This window comes from Hippopotamus amphibius, chromosome 1 (genome assembly GCF_030028045.1).
Source record: "Hippopotamus amphibius kiboko isolate mHipAmp2 chromosome 1, mHipAmp2.hap2, whole genome shotgun sequence".
Classification (NCBI taxonomy): Eukaryota; Metazoa; Chordata; class Mammalia; order Artiodactyla; family Hippopotamidae; genus Hippopotamus; species Hippopotamus amphibius.
Genome location: NC_080186.1, coordinates 99,964,608 through 99,986,683, shown reverse-complemented (window position 1 = coordinate 99,986,683; position 22,076 = coordinate 99,964,608). Strand labels below are relative to the sequence as shown.

Genomic DNA, 22,076 nt, shown 5'->3' with positions numbered 1-22,076 from the left:
CAGCTCAAATGCTCCAGAGGCTCTCACACCAGCAATTAAGTGCTCCAGTGTGAAAGTGTCACATGTTTCTTTGGTTTCCAGCTCATTGGCCCAAACCAACCATGTGAGCCCAAACACAAGGAGAGCCAGAAGGGCCATCCTGGCAAACAGGACTAATGACTGCCCTGACTCCTGATTCCTTTTATTTCACGCATTGTGCTGTCTCCTGCCCATCTTGGGTCATGATCGTTGCAAAATACAGACAAATCTGGAGGCTCTATGCCAGAGAAAGCTGCCCAGGTAAGCCTGTTTAGCTCAGGAAAAATCCTGCCTGGGCTTTGAAAGACATTTGAGTTTGAAGAGGTCTAATGTTTGGAGAAATTGCAAAGCTTCTGAACAGATGATACCATGAAGAAAAACCTACAAGGCCTTGAAAACTTGCCTCTCTCCCAAGTCAGCCCTGTTCTGTGCTGGGAAATGACTGCATTCCCTCTTAGCCTTATGCCAAGAACTGAGCTAAGGAGATCTTTTCTCACCTTTCCCTTCCTGGCTTCAGTGGCATGAAGAGTAAACAAAGTTGGTCAATATGGCATTGAAGAAGGGATTTAATCAGTGGAGAGGATCATGCCAAGGAGAACCTGGAAGCAAGAATAAAATCCCAGTGCAGATCATCTGCCCAAAGAGAATCCAGAGGTCCAAGGGAATGTTTTCCACCTACAAAGTTTACATATACATTCTGGTTTTTAAGAAGAGCACTAGGTGGTATAATAAGCATCACTGGAGAAATAACTTCTTGGTGACTCCATAGGAACGTATCAGAGCTGAGTCTTGCATGAAGCAAACTTCATTCACATTTAATACTGAATGAGCGAGTGGGAAACAAAAGGCAGTGTTTAATTAGGTTGTAATTATTCATCCATAGTAGGATCCCAGCACCATTGTGTTCATTAGAGGAACATCATCTCTTCATTAGCAACTGTAGTTGTGTCCCAATTTTACCTGCCTGGGGGCCAGTGATGTTTGGAAGGAGCAGCAGCGGTTCCTCAGGGAGGCGACAGCATGACAGGCAAGGAAAAGTGGCTTTTGTAGTATTTACTGTGAGGCTGGGGGCTGGCAACCTCACGAGCAGATGAATAAGGGAGTCTTTGCTGTGAGGAGTCATGTTGTGCCAATAGTATGGCCACTTTGGCCTATTGAATTACTACCAAAGCTGGAATTTAAAGACATGTATCTAAATATGAGACTTTTAGAGAACTTAGTAGTCTCTTCTGAAAATTCCTCCTGATACCCATGGCATTTTTCACAGAACTAGAACAAATAATCCTAAAATTTATGTGGAACCATAAAAGACCCAGAATTGCCAAAGCAATCCTGAGCAAAAAGAACAAAGCAGGAGGTATAACCCTCTCAGACTTCAGACAATACTACAAAGCTATAGTGATCAAAACAATGTGGTATCAGCACAAAAACAGACATACAAATTAATGGAACAGAATAGAGAGCCCAGAAATAAACCCAAGTACATATGGACAATTAATCTTCAACAAAGGAGACAAGAATATACTCTAGGGAAAAGACAGTCTCTTCAGCAAGTGTTGTTGTGAAAGTTGGACAGCCACATGTAAATCAATGAAGCTAGAACACACCCTCACACCATACACAAAAATAAGCTCAAAATGGCTTAAATACTTAAATATAAGACAAGACACCATAAAACTTCTAGAACACAGGCAAAACATTCTCTGACATAAATTGTACAAATGTTCTCTTAGGTCAGTCTCCCCAGGCAATAGAAATAAAAGCAAAAATAAACAAATGGGAGCGATTCAAACATAAGATTTTGCACAGCAAAGGAAACCATAAACAAAATGAAAAGACAACCTATGGAATAGGAGAAAGTATTTGCAAACGAAGCAACCAACAAGGGCTTAATTTCCAAAATATACAAACAGCTCCTATAATTCAATAACAACAACAACAACAACAACAGACAAACAACCCAATTGGAAAGTGGACAAAAGACCTAAATAGACATTTCTCCAAAGAAGACATACAGATGTCCAGTAGGCATGAGAAAGGATGCTCATCATCGTGAATTATTAGAGAAATGCAAACCAAAACAACAATGAGATACCACCTCACACCAGTCAGGATGGTCATCCTTAAAAAGTATAAAAATAATAAATGCTGGAGAGAGTATGGAGAAAAGGGAACCCTCTTACACTGTTGGTGGGAATGTAAACTGGTGCAGCCACCAAAACAGTATGGAGGGTCCTCAAAAAACTAAAAATAGAGCTACCATCAATCCTACTCCCGGGCATATACCCAGACAAAACTATCATTCGAAAAGATACCCCTATGTTCATAGTAGCACTATTTACAACAGCCAAGACATGGAAACAACCTAAATGTCCATCAATAGATGACTGGATAAAGAAGATGTGGTATATGCATATACAATAGAGTACTACTCAGCCATTAGAAAGAATGAATGCCATTTGCGGCAACATGAATGAACTTAGAGATTATCATACTAAGCAAACAGAGTCAGAAAGAGAAGGACAAATACCATGTGATATCGCTTATAAGTGGAATCTAAAACACAACACAAATGAACATATCTACAAAACAAAAACAGACTCACAGGCATAGAGAACAGATTTGTGGTTGTGGGGGGGGTGGGGCCTGGGGGAGGGATTAGCAGATGCAAACTATGATGTATAAGATGGATAAACAACAAGGTCCTACTGTATATAGCACAGGAAACTGTATTCAATATCCTGTGATAAACCATATTGGAAAAGAATATGGAAAAGAATATATATATATATGTATAACTGAGTCACTTTACTATATAGCAGAAATTAAACACAACATTGTAAATCAACTATACTTAAGTAAAATTAAAAAAAAAATCCTCCTGGAAACACCCCAGACCATTTTATGTGCGTTGCTGCTGTGCATTCCATGTCCTTGTACCTATTATAGTGCTGTTGTTATAATAGCATAATTGTGTAAGCATGATTGCTTACTTGTTCTCTGCCCACTGGACTATAAACTCCCTGAGAATGGAGACTGCATCCTATTCAGTGCCATCCCCTGGGGTGTGACGCATGACACATACTTGATATATTTGATTGAAAGGATGGGTGGATGAGGTGACTCATTTCAAGCCCTCAATTGAAAACCCTTTTGAAATACCATGGAGGACCTAGTGCTGGGCTGTGTACACTTTGTTTAGAGCAGAACTCCTTAACCCAGAATCTTTGTACCTCCTGGGGAGGAGGTGCAGTTCACGCATGGGATTCAGGGTGCGGTGGGTCAATTTGACAAAACTGAATACAATATTTTATGGGCATGTTCATTTTTCTGGAGAAGATGCCCAGGGCTCTTTATCAGCTTTTCAAAGTGATTCATGACCACAAAAAGGCATGAGAAATTCATGTGCTTATGTAATCTTTGGCCTTGACCCTCGTGGAGGAGGAGGGATAGAAGGGAGTCCTGGCTTTGTAGGGCAGCACCAGCCATCTGCTGGAGATACTGAGTGGTAGACAGTCACTTGCAGGCCCTGAGCCTCTGCAGATCACGTGTCACTCTGCCCAATGTTTCCTTAACACAATGAGATAAACACATGTCTGAATTTGAGTTGCAATCTTGGAGTTTTACCATTTTGGATTTTAGAAGGCCATGGGCAGCAGATGAAACCTGGAAAATGGCAATCCCAAAGAGAAGTGATCAGAGATGTTGGTCCTGAGGGAGATGGAAGGGTTGTCTTGTGATACATGAAGAATTGCTGTGTATGGGAGGCTCTGGAAGATAGAATTGGGATCAATAGGTAAATGCGGCAGAAAGTCCATTTCTGCCCTTGCAGAGGAAAAACCTTCTCCCAGTTAATATTGCTTAAAAATGGAATGGTCTGTCTTCACAGGTAGTGAGTTCCTCGTCATTAGAGAAATTCAAGCAGAGGCTGAATGAACAAATATCAGGGATACAGTGTGGGGGGGTATGGATACTAAGACTGAGTTTTCTTTTCAGTCTCTGCTTCTCAAGTAATTCCATTCATTTTGAAATGTATTTCACTTTTCTTAATTTGGTTCCTGTAAGAGATTCTCTTTCCCCAGCCTCACCCACAGTTTCTAAGCTTTTGTCTTCAAGTTGAAGTCAAGGGCTTGTGTAGGCAAGCTGACTCTAAATAAACTGATGAGATTCTGAGCAAAATCTCTCTGGAAAATGTACGGAAATATATTCTTCTAAACTATGAAACAGATAAGCAAAATAGCTTTTATTCCAATGCGCTGTTTTGTTGAACACCCTAGAAGCAACCACTCTTGAAGACTGAGCTGTCGGAGCCAAAGTCTTTGAAATTAATAGAATGCAATTTTCTGACATTTGTGATAAATTTCTGGCCTTTCTATGCATGTGAAAGTCATAGGGGTGAGCAGAAGCAAAACTAGTAGCCAGGAGGTTATTTTGACAAGCTTCTTCCAGCCATCCCTCTATTGTCTATTCATGATCACAGCTTTTTGTTTTGCACTGAATAACAATAAAATAAAAAATGAGAACAAGTGAGAGAGAAGACCAACGATGCAATGTTCAGCCAACAATGCAAACAGAATAAAAATGTTCTTCGATTTTAGACAAAGAGAGAAGAATTTGGTTAAGGGCAAAAAAAAAAAAAATGTGGAACTTTATAAAAAGCGGGTATTGGGAATACTGTAACTTTTCTGAGCCATGCAGAGATTCATCAGGAATGTTCTTTTCAGTTCTAATCAATCTTGAGGCATTGTGGACAAACAACTCTAGTTCAGATTCTTATTTCTTGGGGGCTCTGTTTGGTTAAGTTCCTCTTTCAGACTTGGAGTCCAGTCCCCTAAGTCTGGAGGATCCTGATCTTTTCTGATCTTGTTTCAGGCATACCATGCTTTTGAACTTGTCCTGGAACATCTGATCCCCATGGCCAACTCACTGAGATCACCCTAATTGGAAAGCAGCTCTACCCCACTCCCAATGGCCAGACACCATCAATAACATCACCCTTTTCATTTTCATCATAACACTTCTCATTTTCTGACATTATCTTGTATATTTATTTATGTACTTGTATGTTGTCTGCCTTCCTTATTTGAAATATAATCTCCATAAAATCCATGCCTGTCCAGTTCACAGCATATTCCCAGCACCAGAAGTCCAATACCATGTAACCTCCCTGGACCCAGACCTAGGGTCGGTGCTCTCCCTCCTCTTTGCCACTTTCAGATGATTTTCTCTCTTTCCTTCCTAGAACTCCTCAGCTGCTTAGGAGCACAGGCTGTCAGATGATACCACCTAGTAACCTCCCCTTTTGCAATTATCTATGGTTCCTCCTAAAGACTCCCCCATTCACTGACTACTTTATTACCTGGTTTATTTGCTCTCTCTACCTGTCACCATTCCTGGTGACTTCCACAGCCATATCAAAGTCCCTGGCCTTTCAGTTTCTTGGCTTGCTCACTGCCCCAGCCCTGTCCTCCTCCTTTGCCATCTGCTCCCATTCGTCTTTACCTACAGTGTCACTCTGACTTGATCACCTCTCACTTTCCATTTGTACGCAGTTTAGATTCCCACATCCATCCATAGAATTGCCACCTTACATCATTGTAATAAACTCCCTTGCCCCTATCTCATTCTTGGTATTTGCCTGGCAAAATCCTAACCCTGATTAAATCCAACTCTGAATACTCCTCATCTGCAATCATGGCTGAAATAAAAAACCACACACCCATATTGATTTCCCTCATTTTAAATTCATGACCACAAACCTCAAGTGGCCCCTGGTGCCACTGGGTAGTGCTCCTACACTCATCTAGCTGATTCATGCTCAAACACTCCAAGAGGACTTTTTCATACTTTCTCCATCTCTTATAACCATGATCCCATCCTCACTCTCAGCTGATGACCTAGCATCACTGAAAGAATAGATATACCAAAACTAAAAATAGAACTACCATATGACCCAGCAATCCCACTACTGGGCATATACCCAGAGAAAACCATAATCCAAAAAGATACATATACCACACTGATCATTGCAGCACTATTTACAATAGCCAGGACATGGGAGCAACCTAAATGCCCATCAACAGATGAATGGATAAAGCAGATGTGGCACATATATACAATGGAATATTAGCCATAAAAAGGAATGAAATTGAGTTATTTGTAGTGAGGTGGATGGACCTAGAGTCTGTCATACAGAGTGAAGTAAACCAGAAAGAGAAAAACAAACACCATATGCTAACGCATATATATGAAATCTTAAAAAAAAAAAAAAAAGGTAATGATGAACCCAGTGACAGGGCAAGAATAAAGATGCAGATGCAGAGAACAGACTTCAGGACACGGGGGGTGGGGGGGGGGCGGGGGGGCAGGGGCGTGAAGGGGAAGCTGGGATGAAGTGAGAGTAGCATTGACATATATACACTACCAAATGTAAAATAGATAGCTAGTGGGAAGCTGTTGCATAACACAGGGATATCAACTTGATGATTGGTGATGACTTAGAGAAGTGGGATGGGGAGGGTGGGAAGGAGTTGTGGAAGGGAGGGGATATGGGGATACATGTATAACTACAGTTGATTCACTTTGTTGTACAGCAGAAACTGGCACAACAGTGTAAAGCAATTATACCCCAATAAAGAGCTTAAAAAAATAAAATAAAAAATAAAATAAAATAATTGAGAATTTAAAAAAATAAAATGAAAAAATAAAAAAGCAAAAAAAAAAAAAAAGAATAGATATTCCTATGGCTGTATCCATCTACCCGCCTGCACAGTGAATGCATGAAGTCCACCTCCCTCCTGTTACCAGGAATGAAGTGTACATCCCTCCGTCAAAGGCAAGCCCTCTCCCCTTAGCACTGAACTTCTCCCCTTCCACTCAAGGTCATTTTTCCTGCACAGGCTCCTCTTTCTGCTGCATCATCACTTTCCCCTCCCTCCTCAGTCATCCTTATCAGCAGACAAATGTACTGTAATATCTCTCATCTTAAAAATAAAGGTATCTCTTGACACCACAATCTTCTCCAGCAGCTGCCTCCTTTCTCTGTGCCCCTTTATAGCAAAACTCCTTGAAAAACTTAACCATATCCATAATTTCCACAACCTCACCAACTGGTCTCTCTTGCATGCTCCCCAATGATGTTTTTTTCCCCAACCACTCCACCCATTGGGTCATTGTCAAAGTCCCCACTTGCATCAGTCAGCTCAGGCTGCTACTTAAAAAATGCCATAGACTGGGTGACTTAAAAGAAAATATTCATTTTTCAAAGTTCTAGAGGCTAGGAAGTCCAAGATTGAGGTGCTGGGTGATTCAATTCCTGGTAAAGGCCCTCTTCCTGGCTTGTAGATGGTGGCCTTCTTGCTGTATCCTCATATGGTGGAGAGAGAGAGAGACAGAGACAGAGACAGAGAAAGGGAGAGAGAGAGAGGGAGGGAGGGAGGGAGAGAGAGAGCACACACTCTGGTCTTTTCTTCTTTCTTCTTCTTATAAGGACACTAATCCCATCTCAGGGGCCCCACCCCCATGACCTCAACTTAACCTAATCACTTGCAACCAGAAGTCCATGGGAGATGACTTAGCATTGGCAACAAATACTTATAATGTGGGAGATCCTGGGGGAAGTGCTGGGGCCTCCACTGCAATCATTGCAGTGTGGGTGGGCAGGTCTGCAAAGATTAACATGGAGAGCAAAACTGATGCAAGAGAAACTTTTCTGAAGAAGCATGTGTGAGGGGCACAATATGACTGAAAAGATTTAGGCAGGGTCCCTAAGCCAGGAGAACACCTTGAGCAAGGACACTGAAGCCACAGACTGGACAGGAAGACTTCCTCTCTCTTTGTGTGTGAGACCTCCCTGAGCTGATGATCCTACAGCTTCTCCTGGCCCATGCTGAAGAAGACGCACTTCTCCACATCACTCTCCAGGGTCCACTCTAATGAAGGTCTGACCTGTTTACAATAGCATTTTACCAACTGCATGGTATTTCTTTAAAGTTGCTTTCTGTTCTCTGCATCCTCAATTCTTCCCTATTGCATTTAACCTAAAATCACTCAGGATGAGGAGCCTTGGATCTGTTTTCTCCAATTCAGCTCTACTGTAATGAAGAGGATACTTGATCTCTTTCTGATTTCCATGTCTGTTTCTGATTTAAAATCTGGAGATTGGACTTATTGGCCCCCTTAGAAACTGGAAAACCTCCGGAATCAGTTCAAAATGTGGTCTCTTACGAGAGCCTTCACTGACTCCCAGCAGACTCAGTGGCTTCCTCTGGCTTCTGCTGCTCTTTGCACACACTGGCCAAGGGGCTTAAGACACTGTCTTGTGGCAAGCTCCTGGAGCACCCAGCCTGTGTCTGCTCCTTGTCTGTTCCCCCAGCTCTCGGCTCAGAACAGATGCCCATAACCATCCCTTAAATGCATGACTGCAAGAATCAGCCACAACTTTTGAGACAGGAGCAGCACAGAGGCTCTGGCAAAGCCCCAGCGCACTCTGTAGTGATCACATGAGACCTACCCCAGAGGATGGCTATTATACGATGCCAAAGGGGCATCTCTGTTTCCAAGGCTCTGAGGCACACTCCCCAAAAGCCCAAGCTTAAAACCATTTTCTGGGGCTTGGGCCTTGTCTTTGGAAAAATGTAGATTTTTTTCCCTATGTCCCCATTCCCACCCTACACTACTGACGACCAAGCTTTTCTCTAGGTCATTCCATCAGGTCACCAAATTTGAATAGAGAAAGCCGTTAAAAACCAATCACTCTGGATCCTAATTGAAATAAGGCAACTAGAAAAAGACATCTCTTCAGACCACAGGGTAACCTGAATACAGACTGGGTAATAGTATAGAATTATCATTTTCTTAGTTTTATTAGATATGTATAATATATATGGTTTTTATTAGTTAAAAGCACATGCAGAAGAATTGGTTGACAGGTGAAAATGATATAATATCTGTAATTTGCTTTAAAATACTTTAGGAAAGTAAAGGGGATGGAAGAAGAGATAAACCAAGACTGGGAAGATGTTGACAATTTTTGAAGCTGGGGGATAGGTACATGGAATTTCATTTTACTCTCTTGCGTATGTTTGAACATTTCTATTTAAAAAAAAAAAAAAGTCAACATCTTGGTTCTTCCCTCTCAAGGCTGCAAACTACCAGAACCCCCCTCAGGTTCCAGAGGGTCATGGACTGCCCTGTGCATTTTTTGTCTGAATGTGTTTGTTTCTATGTATCAACTCAAGAATCCGTAGACCTATTAGTATCTCAGCTTCACTAATAACCCTCAGGTTCAATTTTTTTAAAAAAATGAGTTGGCAATGATATCAAGCTTAAAAGAATGATAAGGTCATCTTGCAAAGGTCGAGGGATTAGAGAAGCCCAAAGGGGGCCAGCCCCTGACCTAGGGCCTGACCTTCATCACAGTGAGAGAATTTTTCTCCCACCAAAATAGCTACACAAACCAGAGTGGATGAAAGTAGAGGCTCTAGGCCCTGGGCTTTGCTGACTGTGAGCAGAATATGCCCCCTGGGGGCCTATCACCAGAGCCTGGACCCCCCAGCAGTGGGAGTAATTAAGCTAGGAAAGGTCACCGATTCATAATTTATGTCAAATGGCTGGATTTAACCAGCAGCCCCCTCCTCCACTAGTGCCCACCTCCGCGCTGAGGGAAAGGGGCCATCTGAAGAGTTCCGGGCCTGCAAAGTCACCTGCCTGCATTACCTGGGGGCAGAGCACTCCTGCGGGACATGAGGACAATCTGGGGCCAAGTTGGGGGTGGGGTATGACTACTCCCATGTGGTTAAGGTGTTTAATTGGGGGCCTGGAATAGGGGACTTAAGCAAGGCCATGCCCTTGTACTTGAGGTCACTCAGTAATCACTTACCAAGTCCGATAATCATCACAGACCATCACCATTTGTTAAGCGCTTACTGTATGCTAAGTCTTTTTCAGGTATTAGCACATTCAATCCTCCTGCCTACTCTAATAGGTGTCAGATCATCTCCTTTCACAGATGAAGAAAAAGATGGTTGGGGGCGGGGGTTATATACATTGAATTAATCAGATCCCCGGGATTTATAACCATCTCAGATTAACTCTGGGGCCCCTGCTCTTAACCTTTGCTGGGTCTTGCCCAATGACAATCATCCTGGGCTGAAAATGAAGGTCATCCAACTCTCTGAGTGACAGTTTACTGTGGTCCTATTTCATGTTTTGATCAGAGAGGTCACTATAGACTGACCAGCTCATCTGAAGACTGGAAGTGGCTGGAAGGAAAGGAAGCTGTCTGCTTAGCCCCAAATTCTCTCGTCTTGCTCAACCCCACAGCCACTCAACCACACAGCACACCACCACCTCCCTGTAAAGGCAAGTGGTGAACATTCGCAAGTGTTTGTGGCACTTGCCCTGGGACCCAGTCTCCTTTGGGTTGACCCCATCCCTGCTGGCCTCTGACATTCTGGGTCTGCAGTGAGGATCTCAGCTCCCTCCCCTAGTCCTTGTGGCCTTTAACTTTGGCCTCTATGCTACTGCACAAGCTGCTGCTGCAGAGCTTATGGTGAATGTCAGGACCCCCTCATTCCAGCCATTTAGTTGATGATCCCTGAGAACCCAGCTGCAGCCCAGCCCTAATGTCTCAACCTCACCAGGCCAGGACCCCAGTGAGGCACGGGTGACGTGCACCTGCTCTTTCTGGCTTGAGTGTGGTGACTCTCTGATCAGAGGCTCTGCTTTGGGAATCCAGCCACCCAAATCTTTTTATATGATCTAAAATTCCTTCCTAGTTGTTCTTGATGTTCTTTTTCAAACTGCTGGCCTGTCATTGCACCCTGAGAAGACCCGAGGAAGAGAATTCTGTTTTCACTTGGGTGGGACCATTAAGGGAAGGAGCAGCTCTTCCTGGAAGCAGAACATGGAGGTGGAAGGAGGAAGCTGCAGCAGCTCCCAGGTGAAAGTGAGCAGAAGAAATGAGGCTTCTGGTCCAAGAAGAGGATTTTCAGGGTCTGGAGCCAGTCAGGCAGCACCTGCCCTGAGCTACATCTCTGGAGGCACCTACCATTGGAGCCTGGGAGATCAGAGAAGGAAGGCGAAGGCCTCCTTGGATGGTTGCCCCGGCTCTGGTCCAGGTGATTGAGCTTCTGAGAAGATCTCAAAGCTTTACCTGGCAGATCTGCACAGCACTGGTTCTCACTGTGCAGCTGATTTTAGGAATTTCAGGTTGAGGATATGCCCCTCTCGCATCTTGTGGCCCGCAAACCTATCCTTTGCCTTTAGACACTTCATGGCTATTTCTTCCCTTCCTGGCAAGGAGAAATTGATCAAATTAAAAACAACTCCCCCACCCCACCCCCACTACCACCAATTTTGAAACTCTTATCTCAGTTAATCCATCTGATTAAAATTGATTGAGCACCTGCTAGGCAACAGACACTAAGCAAGGGCCGAAAAAACCAAAGTGAACAAAACAGGTGCAGAACTTGCCCTCACACCGCCGATGATCTGGTCCCTATCTGGTCTAGGAGACCGATGATTAGGTAAGTCGTTCCCATGAAATCTGAGGGCAGTTAAGGCAGCAGAAATATAGGGTCTATAAAGGGCTCTCAGGGGCCTAAAGCAGATAGGAAGATGGGACCCTCCTCCCAAAGCAGATGCTCAAAACAAGGAAGGGCTCAACGTTTGAGTCTCTGGGCCGTGTGGGGGAATGAGAGGGCAGTCAGCGTTGAGGGAGGTGCACGGGAATTGCTTTCTTGGCCAAGGAACTGTCTGAGCAGGTTTGAGGGTAGCCAGAGGGGACTGATGAAAGCAGAGCCCAAGTTCCACGCATAAGCCCGAAGGCAGCCTCCAGGAAACCGGGATGGCTTTCAGGGAGAGCAACTGACTTCCCTTTGTCGTGCTGTTTGGCTCTAACAATTTAATCCAATGAATCACGGAACCCCCCCTCCACCCTCCCAACCCCCTTCCACCCCAGGTGAGCACAGCTGTGAGGAAAGCGATTGGTTTTTGGCAATTTTCACGTGCAGAAATCATAAAGAACTGGACAGGAGACAAGCCAGGCCGTCCTCTGCCCTTGGGGGCCTGGGGTTGGGCTCCATCAGCCACTGCAGGTTTCTGCTCGCCAGGCCAGTGGGTGGCTCTCCAGCCCCCTGTGAAGAAGCCCACTCAGGAACCAAGGCCTCAGTGGGCTCTGGGCCTCCTTGCCACGATTTTCTCAGCGCTTTCGAAACTCATCCCACTCCATTGTACAAAGATTGCTGAGATTTCCTAAAAGCTGGATCGCCTCCCAGAGGGAGGGCAAGTCAGCAAAACTGTCAGGTGCCTTCAGGAGCAGGGCTGAAAACCCCCCCTGGGGGGTGTGTCTGAATGTGGCCTGTGCGTGTATGTCTGTGGGGCAGCGTGCATGTGTGCGTGTGTGTGTGTAGGGGAAAGAATTCCTCAGAATGAGACAAAACATGCTCCCATCAAGCTTAGCTGCTGTTCCTACCAGCAGCCTAAACCAAATGCATCACCTGTCTTCAGCACTAGGCGGTCTCCACACTGCTGGGGCGAATTTGCCTATTACCAGGGTGCTGGGCAGGGCCCTAGCGGGGCAGATAGTTCTTACATACCTTGAAGGGCAGGTTGCCCCCATGGGCTACGGGGTACCTCCCTTTTTAACTTCACAGATGTTATCCGATGCCAACCCCTACCTCCCCTTCATCTTCCGCCCTTGGTTCTCTGGCCCCCTCCCAGCTCCACATACACTTTGCTAATTTGGGAGGCCTGAGAACCCCACCCCAGGCCCTCTCTTCTCCCATAGCCAGCTCAGAGGTTGGAGGGAGAGATGGGGGGAGAATGTGTGTGCAAGTGTGAGAAAGAGGGGAGAGAGTACCAAGGGCGGGAGACGAGTGGGAGGAGGAGGGGACTCTGCAGTCCTCATTAGAGCGCTAATTGCACAGTAATGACTTGGTGTTATCCTCAGAAACGTATCCTGAAAAACAGTCAGCTGCCCCAGCAGACACATACTTGCTTCCCAGTGATGGCTTGATACTTGGAAAAATGAGCAATTTCTTCTCATGAAGAAACTTTTCAGGACCAGACTCTGGTGTGTTCACAGAGGAGTTTGGTGCTGGTTTCCCCCAGCTTCCTGCACCTTCATCATAACCTCTCTGAGGGCAGGGTTTGGGCTTCCTCAGCTGGACTCCTGATGGGTTGGAACAATCTGGGCTCTTTGTAAAAATCCAGCCAAGTGAGAGTGAGCTTCCTAGCGGTGAATGTGGGAATGCATGAGAGCTGATGGTCCTCTCTCCCACCTGACCCTCATCTGTGCTCCAGCCCAGGAAAGCTGCTCACTCCCCTTTGCACAGAGGGCTTATTTTTGCCTGAAAGCCTTGCCCCAGGTTGTCCCTAATGCCTGGAATGAAGGTGTTCACCTTTCCTTCCAGTATAGCCTGCCTAAAAAACTCAAAACCCTACTCCCCCAGGAAGCCGTCCCCAATTTGGGCCATTTAATTCTACTCGGGGATTCTTCCAACACTCACACCCTTGTTTTGCACTGTATTACATTCACGTATCTACCTGTCTTCAGAGCAGTAGTCACTCACTTAAGGTGGATTAGGCGTAAGGCACTGAGGAGGTGAAGATGAATGAGATACAGACCCCAGCTCAAGGAGCTTACAGCCTAGTGACAAGTCAATAGTGTGCTGTTGCTAAGCTCTGTGAAAAAAATAGTGAGCATTGGGCTGATGAGAAATGGGACATCTGAGTCAGCTTTGGAAATCAAGGAAGGGGCTGTTCTGAGGGCTTTATGTGTGTCAGTTCATTTAAACCTCTTGGTAAACTGAAGAGAGAGGTATTGCTATTATCTCCATTTTATGAACAGGAAAACTGAAGCACAGAGAGGTTTAGTAACTTACCCAAGGTCACACAGCTACTACAATGACAGATCTAAGATGTGAATGCAGACAGCCTAGCTCCAAAGCCCACAGTCTTAACCTCTATGCCTCACTATGTCCTATAGGAACCAGCTGGGTGATGAGGAAAAGAGGAAAGGTGTTCAAGTCAGAGGGACAAGCAGTTGCAAAGTTCCTCTAGAATCTAGAGAGGGCATGGGTAAAGAAGAGAGGATCTTCAGGAACAATCAGCAAAAGCAAGGAGGTTGGGTGGGTTGTGAGGATGAGAGACAGGGATTATTACTCTCTGTGACCACAGCACAGGCAGCCTACAGGGATACCCTGAGTGTCTAGAGGGGAGGCTACATAGGTGGACGGAGGCCATGTCTGGAAGGAACTTGTATGCCACACTAGAGGGTGTCAACCTCATCTTGGAGATCCCAGGAAGTCTGTGAAGGGTTTTAAGCAAGAGGGTGACATGATTAGAGTATTCCATAAGGTGACTGCCATGATCCAGAAGAGGGATGTCATGTGTCTAAGATAGGGCAGTGACAGTGGTGAGGAGGATGGGGATTCGATCATTTTAAAGATTAAAAACAAGAGGATTTGGTAACAGACAGAATGTTGGTTGATGAGGAAGAGGAAAGAATCAAGGAGGGCTCTGAGGTTCTGGGTTTAGTTTGGTTTAGTTATGTCCTTCTTTAAAGAGGTAGAGCGGGTTTGTGAAGGAAAATATGAATTCTATCTTGAACATGTTAGATTCGGGAGGTCTGGGGTAAAAGTATTCAGAAGAGGAATTTAGAAATGCATGTGTAGAACCAAGGACAGACTGATGAGTCAGACTCAGAATTGAGAGTCCTTAGGGTCTAGGCTCTGGGGTAAGGCTGCCTGGGTTCAAATCTGGGCTCCATCACTTGACATCTATAAACTGCAGATAACAAGGGTTGTTGCAAGAATTAAATGATGTAATCCATATTAACCAAGCTACACAGATCCTGAAAAACAATGTCTTAGTAAGTGTTTAGTACTATTACTGTTGGTATTATTTACTATTTAAAGCCCTCAGAGTAGATGAGATTACTCAAGAGAATGTGCAGAGACAGGAGAAGAAATGAGAGTTGAACATTGGAGAAAATGGAAGGGTTGGGAGGAGGCAGAGGAGAGAGTGAGAGAATCAGGAAAAGCGGGCAATCAGGAAAAGAGTCATGCCACAGAAGAGAATTTCACAGTTGATGTGGGCGCGGGCAACTCTGCAGCAAAGAGGTCAAAGAACTCATTTTAAGCCAATTTCATGTGTGGCCTCTCTCCACAACCGACGAAGCCTGTACGCTTAGACCTCAGCACGTTTTGTGTGATCGTAGGCCAGTGCTTATGGGAAACAACACAGGACTGTGTCTCATGTGCCTGGTACAGGACTGGGACTTAGTAGGATCTCAATAAATGCTGAATGAATGAATGATGTGAAAATACATGCTCAAGTTCTGGCTCTGTCACTTGCTATGATCCCAAGTCAGTTATTTTTAGCCCTCTTGAGACCTCACCAGTAAAAGAAGATAATCATATCCACTTCCTAGGGCTGTTGCAAGTATGAAGTGAGCCAACATAGGTGAGAGTGTTGTAGAAACCGTACTCCTTTACAAATGTACAGGAGTAGTAATAAAAGTGGGGGCTGAATCAATAAAACTATTCACTGTGCCTCTAGCAAACAGCAGACACGTAGATGAGGCTTGGGGCTGGGACGCAAAAGGATTTTTATTCTACTGAATGGATGGAGGCTAAAATTTAGGGAACAGATTTGTTCTCTCCAGGGGCTCCAGCCCTTCAGTTGCACAGGGGGCTGTAGCCCCCTGACCCAAAGCACGCTCTGTTGATTCTTCCTGCTTGTGCTCTGTTGAAATCAAGGATTAAGACTTCCTAGTTTTGACAGGGCCTTTTTTGGATTTGTCAACTTTAATTAGGTTTGGCATTTTATCTGGTTTCTTTTCATTAGTGGAACAGCCAGAGTCCTGAGATTACGAACTCTCTCCAGGCTCCGTGGGGATAATTCCAGTCTTTGGGTCCTGGTCTTACAAGAATCTTGGCTTGGCCCTTTCCTGGAATCTGTGCTATGACCGCAGGACCCAGCCCAGCTGCAGTAGAGACTCCCTAAGCTGCCCTCTGAGGAGTCCTATCTCTGTCAAGAGGGAAGCAGCCAAGCATGTCCTGAGCCATGAAGCTGTCTGGCCCCAGCCCTGTGTTTCATCAATGACGCTGCCTTTTCTCTAGACCAGCAACTGGGTCCAATTGGTAATTGCTAAGGTCAGAGGGCCAAGACCTTTGCAAAGAAACACAGGAATGACTCTTCTGCTGCTCTGTAATTTCCTTCCAAATACTTTTCAGTTATTATGAGGTCAATTTTAAAATCTTATACCCTTTTTTGTAAAAGAAAAAAAATTATTCATACCCTCACCATCCTCCCTAGTAGAAGGAAGGGACACTTCTTAGGGATCAGAAGGCCTAGATAACAGTTATCTGTTTGTGTGACCAGGGACCACATTTCCTCATTTACCAAATGGACTACTAGCACCCACCCATTCTGTCTCTTAGGGTTGTTATAAAATTAAATGAGAGAAATTTGCTCATGGCAAACTTCAGGGTATGGGTCATCCTCTAGACAGTGTGCCTGCTGGCTTTCCCTCTGTGATCTGAGAGAAGGAATAAAGGGATAGGAACTGCCATTTCTTTGAACACCTGCCACGAATCTGCCATAATATAATAAGCATTTAACTCCAGGTATTTAACTCTTGCACACTATAAAGCAGGCCTTATATGTCCCAATTCACAGATGAAAAAGTTGAGGTTCAGAGAGCTAAAGCACAGTGCCTTAAGTGATACAGCTCGTAAGAGCCAGGATTTGAAGACAGGTCTGTCTAAATCCAAAACTGATCCTCTTTCTTCTACCCAAGTTCAGTGTGAAGAGGAGCACACTTGGCTTCCTTCTTAGCTCTTCCCCTCCTACATCATTCTTACTTCTCAAGTGATGCAGAGAAAGCCCTGGACCCACCATTGCCAGGTCCAGGTCTAAAACTGTTTTAGGGATGATGTTGCCTTCTGACCTTGAACCTGTATTTGCTTTCCTGGTCCCCAGCCTGCTTTAGCCCACAAAGCCAGGCTGGATGCAGCAAACTCCGTCCAGTCTTCCCAAGTCTGCTCTGGAACTTAAGATCCAGATGCTTAAGCAGAAAGCAGAAGTGGGGCCTCTGAAATGGGGAAGGAATGAGAGAGGGGCAAATATACTCCTGGCACAGGAGGTTTGAATTGTTGAGGACCTTTCCTAGAATAAAAGCAAGACTGGAATCTCAAAAAACACCTGGGCATTGACTCAGGGCTCTGCAATGTCTTCTGCATCTTTCAGGCAAGGAGGAATTCCTGAAAGCTCTTACAATGACTTGGAAGGGCATGGTTTGCAGAAGTCACCCAGCTTTGGCTAGAGTTGCTACGTTGGTGTGGGGGTGGGGGGCACAGGGTGACATCTGCTGGGGATACTGATAAAGCTGTTCTGGCAGAAACCCCATGGGGATTCTATAGAAGAATGTGTTCCAAACAATGGTATAAAGTTACTCCCACTCCGCAGTTCAGGACGTCAACTTAATTCTCCACCAGCAGTAGAACAGGTTCAGCTGAAGTCTGTTCTCTTAGAGTAAATTAAAAACCTTCACAGAAAGTGGCCAGATACTTCAGTAAGCCGGAGTTGGGAGAGGTGGAGAGAGAAGATCAGTGGTCCTCAAGGTTGGGTCAGAGCCCTCTTGGCTCCAATCTGTTTGGCAAAGCAGCGGGTCTGCTTGTGTCTATTTCTCTCTGCCTCTCGCTGCGCGTCAGACAATTCACCTACGAACCGTCAGAATGCTCCCTTCACATCTCTGCTGGGGGTTTGGAGGGGAGGAGGGAATGGGGAAAGGGTTCCCTATTTAGAAATTGCATTGAGATGAAAAGACAATATGACACATCGGCTCATGTCAAAGGAGCTCATTCTTTCCGCCTACAGCATTAGCAATTTCCTACTGAGGTTTAATTTTTCTAGAAATTATTATTTTGTTTTAATTTATTTTATTTGTAGCATAACTCAGTGGGACATTGCTGCTCAGAGCAGGGTAGGAAGCTTCCAAGGGCAGTCAGGCCACTGCCTAAAGTGACTTGGGCTGGGGGTGGGGGGGACAGGGGAAGCGCACTTTGGCTATTTCTGATCAGAGGAGGGCATAGGAGTGGGAGGTCTCTGGTTTTTGCCTCAAACCTCCTCTCATTCTGCCTCTTGCCTCAACTCCAGCCCCCTCTCCTGCTTCTGAGCCGTCTGGCCTGGGGGTCTTCCGGCTCAGGATGCTTCACCATGACTGTACAGGAGATGAGAGGAATGAGAGAGGAGAAGCCCAAAGTGAGTCTGGACATCTGTGACACACGCTCTTCTTGAGAGCCAGAAAAACCTGCTCCTCACTCTTCCTTCCTTTCCCCACTCAGCTTCCTCCTTCTGCCTCCTGTAAAATCCTAGAGTGTGGATACTGGAAGGAGCCTCAAAGAACTCCTCATCCCACTTCATTGTCTTGTTGATAAGGAAACTGAGGCCCTGACAGGGGAGGTGACTGCCCCAGGGCTGGTTTGGTGTGCCAGTCCTGGAGACCAGGCTCCTGAGGCACTGCCCTGTGCCCTTGATTGCCTATGCCATGCTGCCTGTCTCTGCCCTCCTTCTCTCCCCCACCCCTAAACAAAACTCAGAATGGTCTTCCTGTGAGAGATAGAATTGAGGGGCAACAACTCCACTTCTTTCCTCTCCTTTCCTCCCTAGGTGTGAGTAGGAAGGACCCCAGGAGTCTGAATTTTGTCTCTTCATATGGGAAGAAGCATAGATGTGCTTTGGGAGTGGGCTCGTAGGGGAAAGGTGTTTTAGGGAGGAAAGGGTCCCTTCTGTACACAAGGATTTTTTTTTTTTTTTCTGCTTTGTGGCTGGTTATGTGACCAAAAGTATCAGCAACTGACTGTAGGGGAGAGGGCAGGAAAACGACAACTAAGGCAGAGCTTTTCTCTTAATATAAAGAAAAAAAAAAAACTACACTTCTCTTTTATCTCTTTTTCTGAATGTGTCCCTTGATATGCATGCCAGTTCTGTGTCTCTCTCTGTTCTCTGTATCTATCTCCTATATTTGTCTCTCTATATATCTCTCTTATCCTCTGCCTCTCCCTGTGTCTCTCTCTCTTTCTCTTCTCTCTGTCTCTCTCATTTCTCTCTCTCATACACACACACACACACACAGTCACTTGCACAATACAAATTCAATAGTTATTGACGAACCGAGGATCCCCAGCCCCTTTCCACAGCCCTGTCAGAGCAGAAGCTTTTTCTCCCAGTTTGGTTCAGAAATGTCAGGTCCGGAGCTGCTGCCGGGGCGCCAGAGACGCTGCAGAACCGCCTGCCGAGTGTGGAGGCTGAATCCGGGAACAATGAGAAATTATCTGTTAATTCTCGGTTCCTGCCACCTGCTCTGCTCCGAACAGGCTCCTTTGCCTTCAGTTTAGATGCAAATTCCCCCACTCGATGTAAAGCAAAATATTGATTTCCCTGCATCACGGGCCTGGGCCCTTGGAACGGACCTGTGTTTTTTCATTCCCTGCAAAGGCAAAACAAGGCGCTTTGTTCTGCAAATTTCCCCGGGAACTCGAGAGGGGGAGGGAGAAATCGCCGCGGAGTGACAGAGTTGCCATAAACATGGGCAGAGTGCGGTTCTTCTCCACTTGTTATTTTACGTAAACACAAACCTACCCCCTCGGAAACTGCTAATGAGCGTGTGACAAGAGGCCTCTGAGCTCCAGTCTCTCCCAGATACTGAGCTCTGTAACAGCTGGTGGAGGGAAAAGCGATGGCGCCTCTGGGCTCCTCAGGTGGGTTCTAGAAGCACTGGGAGGAGAATGCGGACTCCACAGCCTCACCTTGGGAGCGCAACCGAGCACATCCCACAGGAAGGCGGCCTGGATTGCATTGTGTGGCCGGGATCACGCCTGCTCAGTCCCTCCCGCTTGAGTTCCCAGCACTCCCCTATCGCAGGCTCCTGAAGTCAGGGTGGAAGCTTCGAACCCGCCGCTATTGCCCGCCCCACCCCCATTCCCTAAGGGGGTGCCCATGACGGTTGCACCAACGGGGCCTTCAGCACCCTGGACAGAGCTAGGAAGCGCAGGCGGAGAGGGAAAATCGCCTTGTTAGGCCAGGGTCCTCTTAGGCCTCGGCTTGACCCTCTGTACCCGAGGCACTAGCTACCCAGGGCTGTCAAGGGTCGGCTAGCGCGGCTGGCGCAGATGGAGCACGATGGAGACCGCCAGGAGCTGGGCCTCCGAATCTCCTCCCTCCGGAACGTGAGTCACCGCCCGAGCCACTTCCAATTAGCGTGTTAATTAGGAGGAAAGACCCTCCTCCACCCGCCACCCGGGTACACACCAGCCCCGTGTCTTGCAGAGGCTCCAGCTAAAGTTTCCTTCCCTGCTCCGGGAAGGTAAAGGGAGCTGAGCCTGGAGTTTCGGGTGAACCCCACAGAGGAAGGGGCCCACCCGCTGACCAGCCGAGGACGCAAGACTTTTGTGTCAGGGCCCCCTCAGGGCCGCGACCTGTTCACAGACCTCCAGCTGAGTGTTCACAAACCTCCAGTTGAGTGTGGCGCCTAGGAGCTCCTCAGTCAACCTGCTCCTGGACCTCGCACCACAATTCCTGGAGGAAATTTTTCTGCCCTGTCTAGCCTCAATCCTCCCGTTTAGTCTTTGGTCTTTCTGGCCCTTGCTAAGCTTAATAGCAAGTGTAACATCGGTGATGTTGCACCGATGCGGAGAGATGGGTCTGGCGGGAACCAAGAGCCCTCTTAAAACGCCCCCCATTCCTATTCGCCAGAAACTTTCCCCTCCGTTGCCATAGAGAGAGACGGCCGCTGCCTCCCGTTGCCATAGCAACGTGCGGGTACCGCCGACCGCAGGATTGCTGGGCTCAGAAAGTCTTTTTGCAGTTCGCATCGCCCCGCAGTCTTAGGGTCTTCTGCCTTGGAAGCTGTGACTTGGGGCAAGTCTGACTAACTTCTCCCATCAGGAACCCTGGCCAAGATCCTGCCACCCCCAACGAGGTCATCCTTCATTCTGTAATAGGTTTGTCTATTTCGTTGCCACTTGTGTGGCATGTGGCAATTTACCAAGTGTTTTCACAAACACTATCTTTATATCTCCAGGCAGCCCGTGAAGCACTCGTAATCATTATACCCCTTTTACAGAGAGGAAAAATTGAGGCTCAGAGAGGCCCAAGGTCACACCAGGCAGTGAATGCGGAGCCAGATCCCAGGCTCTTTGCTGAGTCTTGAACCCTTCAGGATGTGGGACAACCAGGCTCCATCGCCTTGAACCTCCCGGACTCAGGCTGGTCGCTGAGTGTAGAGGGGGCGGCCGTGAGGCGCCAGACTTGCCAGCTGCCGTGGGATGCCACGTGAGGGGCGGAGACCCTGCGGGGAAGTGATTAAAAGCCGAACGGAGCCGGAGGGGGCCGCTGCGGGGAGGGTCTCCTTGGGGCCGTCTAGCCCCGCCCCAGTCCGGCCGAGGCGCGGTTTCGGGCGGCTGCTTGGAGGGCTGGGTTGTCCGGGGCATGAGCGGGGTGTGGGGGACCGAGGAGCCTCGGTGCCAGGCGGCGCTCGCGGTCCTGGCCTCGCTGTGCCGGGCCGGGCCGCCCCCTCTCGGGCTGGACGTGGAGACTTGTCGGAGCTTCGAGCTAGAGCCCCCAGAGCGAAGTCCGAGTGCTGCCGACTCAGGTAACAGAAAAGCCGAGGCCCCCTCCCTTCCTGGATTCTCGCCCTGGCTGTCCCCGCTCCCCAAAGCCCCAGCCCCGGGAACCCCGGAACCTAGATGGAGAACTCCGGCTCAGGATTCTGGATTCGGATCCAGTCTCGGCCAGTGAGTGCCCTGGCCCATCGCCCGCAGGGCAAGCAGAGAGACGCGAAGGGGAACCGAGAGGAAGAGAATCCCACTGCCCCCTCCGGTGTGACTCTGCGGGGCCCCCGCGGAGAACCGGGCTCCCCGGACGCGGCGCCCCGAGGGGCCTCAGTTTCCTTCTTGTCTCTCTGCTCGCCCTGCAGGCGCTCTGCCAGGGGAGGGGTCCGTGGAGCGAGCAGGAGACCAGGGACCTCCCGGCTGAGGAAGTAGCTCGTC

At 47.1% G+C, this 22,076-nt stretch overlaps 1 protein-coding gene across 3 annotated transcripts in view; it reads left to right on the top strand.

The window, feature by feature from the left end:
- Nucleotides 1-21,516: 21,516 nt before the first annotated feature.
- The window catches only part of SYT6 (synaptotagmin 6), a 57,637-nt gene continuing 57,077 nt past the window's right edge, over nucleotides 21,517-22,076 (top strand). For all 3 annotated transcript variants that reach the window (XM_057749157.1, XM_057749175.1, XM_057749167.1), the window contains exon 1: nucleotides 21,517-21,679. In XM_057749157.1, coding sequence (XP_057605140.1) covers nucleotides 21,517-21,679 — 163 coding nt within the window. The remainder of the gene's footprint in view (nucleotides 21,680-22,076) is intronic.